We start from the raw sequence: 1,795 nt of genomic DNA, 5'->3' as shown, positions 1-1,795 counted from the left end.
GGACATATTTAGAAATGACTTATTTTGAGTATGAGCTAGTTAGCACCACATGGCAGTGTTGTGGGTTACATCGCGCTAATCAAAGTTTCCCATCTCATATGTACATTTGTGATTATAGGAGAAATTATGATATTGTTGTTTGCTTGCTTTAAATGCATGGCAAACAATGAAAAGAGGTTAGAAAAGTGATGTTTTATTCCACTATGAGGGATGTTTTTTTTTTCACTTAACACATATTCAACTAAAGATGAAAAACATTCACTCCAAGTTGGATAAATACGGAAAGTTATGCCAATTTAGCAGCACACACACGCACACACATGCGCGCACACACACACACACACACACATACACAGAGAGAGAGAGAGAGAGAGAGAGACAGATTTCATATAAAAACTCTACTGGCTGCAGAGGTTAAGCTATTTTATTGTTTCTTTGATTGCACCATACAAGCTCGACATCACAGACAAACACAGATGTCTCTCAGTATTACATGTGAGCATCTTAGTAGTGTTAAATATCCCATTACAAAACATTCTCCCTATAGAAAATATAAAAAAAAAACACAAAGTACAACCACACATATCAGTAAAACAGAATACTGAGAAAATGGAGAACAATAATGGAAGAGTAACACAGAGCGGAGCATGATTATTTGGCAGCGACTGTCTAACTTGCCAGGGTTTGATCCACTGGGAGAGACAGACGAGGCATTTGGCACTGTCATTGGTCCACAACAGGTCGCAGTGAGGCTATTGCCAGGTGGCAGAGGAAAACATACATTGCACTGTGACAAGTAAACAAGCCTATGCTATTCCCAGGGAGAAGGCAGCGGGATGAAGGACCCTACTGTGCCTGTTTTACCCTGTTTTCTGCCTGTCCATGCCCATTCATTTGTTCAACAGAGAAAATGAAGAGCTCGACTCAAGATTCATAAGAAAAACACTGAACCACACTCGTTTCTGCATATGAGTTAGTGCAGACTGTCTCATGAATGATCAACCTAATGGCACTAATGAGTAAACAATCTTGAGTGTACTGGCTTTGTGAAAAGGACTCAAAACCGCACGTTAGAATGAGGTGTTATTGATCCACATGTTGCTTGTTTGGAAACAAGTTTGGAAAGCATCAACTGCAAGTGAATACATATATGATAATCATAAATTCCCTGGCAAATATATAAAAAGCAGAAGGGGTGTAAGTGATACAAAAAAGAAAATTCAATTGCAATCAATTGCTTTGGAATTTCTTTCCCACAAAGAGTGTTTACAGTACTGCAGCATCCAAAAAAAGAAAAAAAAACAAAAACATAACATTCAAGCATGACTGATATTTTCATTGCTTTTCTTTGGGGGTGATAGCAATGGTGTGAGCATTACCATTTCTGAGAACCACCTGTGGAGGTCCCCATCCCATTAACCCACCGGTGAAGGCTCCACGCTGGGTGTCCGACAGTGTCCAGTGTGGCTTTTTTATTAAAGCGTGGGGACGCATGGAGCTAGGCGGGTGGTCTGCTCATCGCTGTATATGGATTACCTAACAGAGGGCGTGGTCATTAGGCGCAAGTGGCCAGGTTTGCTGGGGATAGGGGGCTTGTTGCTGCGGGACGGGGTCTGCGTCGGGGGTGCGGGGCTCTCGGCGCTGAAGGTTTTCATGAGCTGAGCCACCCGGCCGCGCCCCGCGCTGGTCGCTGCACTCCCGCCGGACCCGGCCTCCTCAGACCCGGCCCTCCGAGACGCTTCCACCACACGGATATCTGAACAAAGAGAGGGAGAGATTTCTTTAGGATCTGAAA

General features: G+C 43.5%; 1 protein-coding gene across 2 annotated transcripts in view; it reads right to left on the bottom strand.

The window, feature by feature from the left end:
- Positions 1 to 406: 406 nt before the first annotated feature.
- LOC139910788 (uncharacterized) overlaps positions 407 to 1,795 on the bottom strand; it is a 19,134-nt gene continuing 17,745 nt past the window's right edge. For both annotated transcript variants that reach the window (XM_071898209.2, XM_071898210.2), the window contains exon 8: positions 407 to 1,756. In XM_071898209.2, coding sequence (XP_071754310.1) covers positions 1,533 to 1,756 — 224 coding nt within the window. In that variant the 3' untranslated portion in view covers positions 407 to 1,532. The remainder of the gene's footprint in view (positions 1,757 to 1,795) is intronic.

This window comes from Centroberyx gerrardi, chromosome 11 (assembly GCF_048128805.1).
Source record: "Centroberyx gerrardi isolate f3 chromosome 11, fCenGer3.hap1.cur.20231027, whole genome shotgun sequence".
Classification (NCBI taxonomy): domain Eukaryota; kingdom Metazoa; phylum Chordata; class Actinopteri; order Beryciformes; family Berycidae; genus Centroberyx; species Centroberyx gerrardi.
Note: the sequence above shows the minus strand (reverse complement) of the source record. Positions and strands in the feature narration are given on the sequence as shown.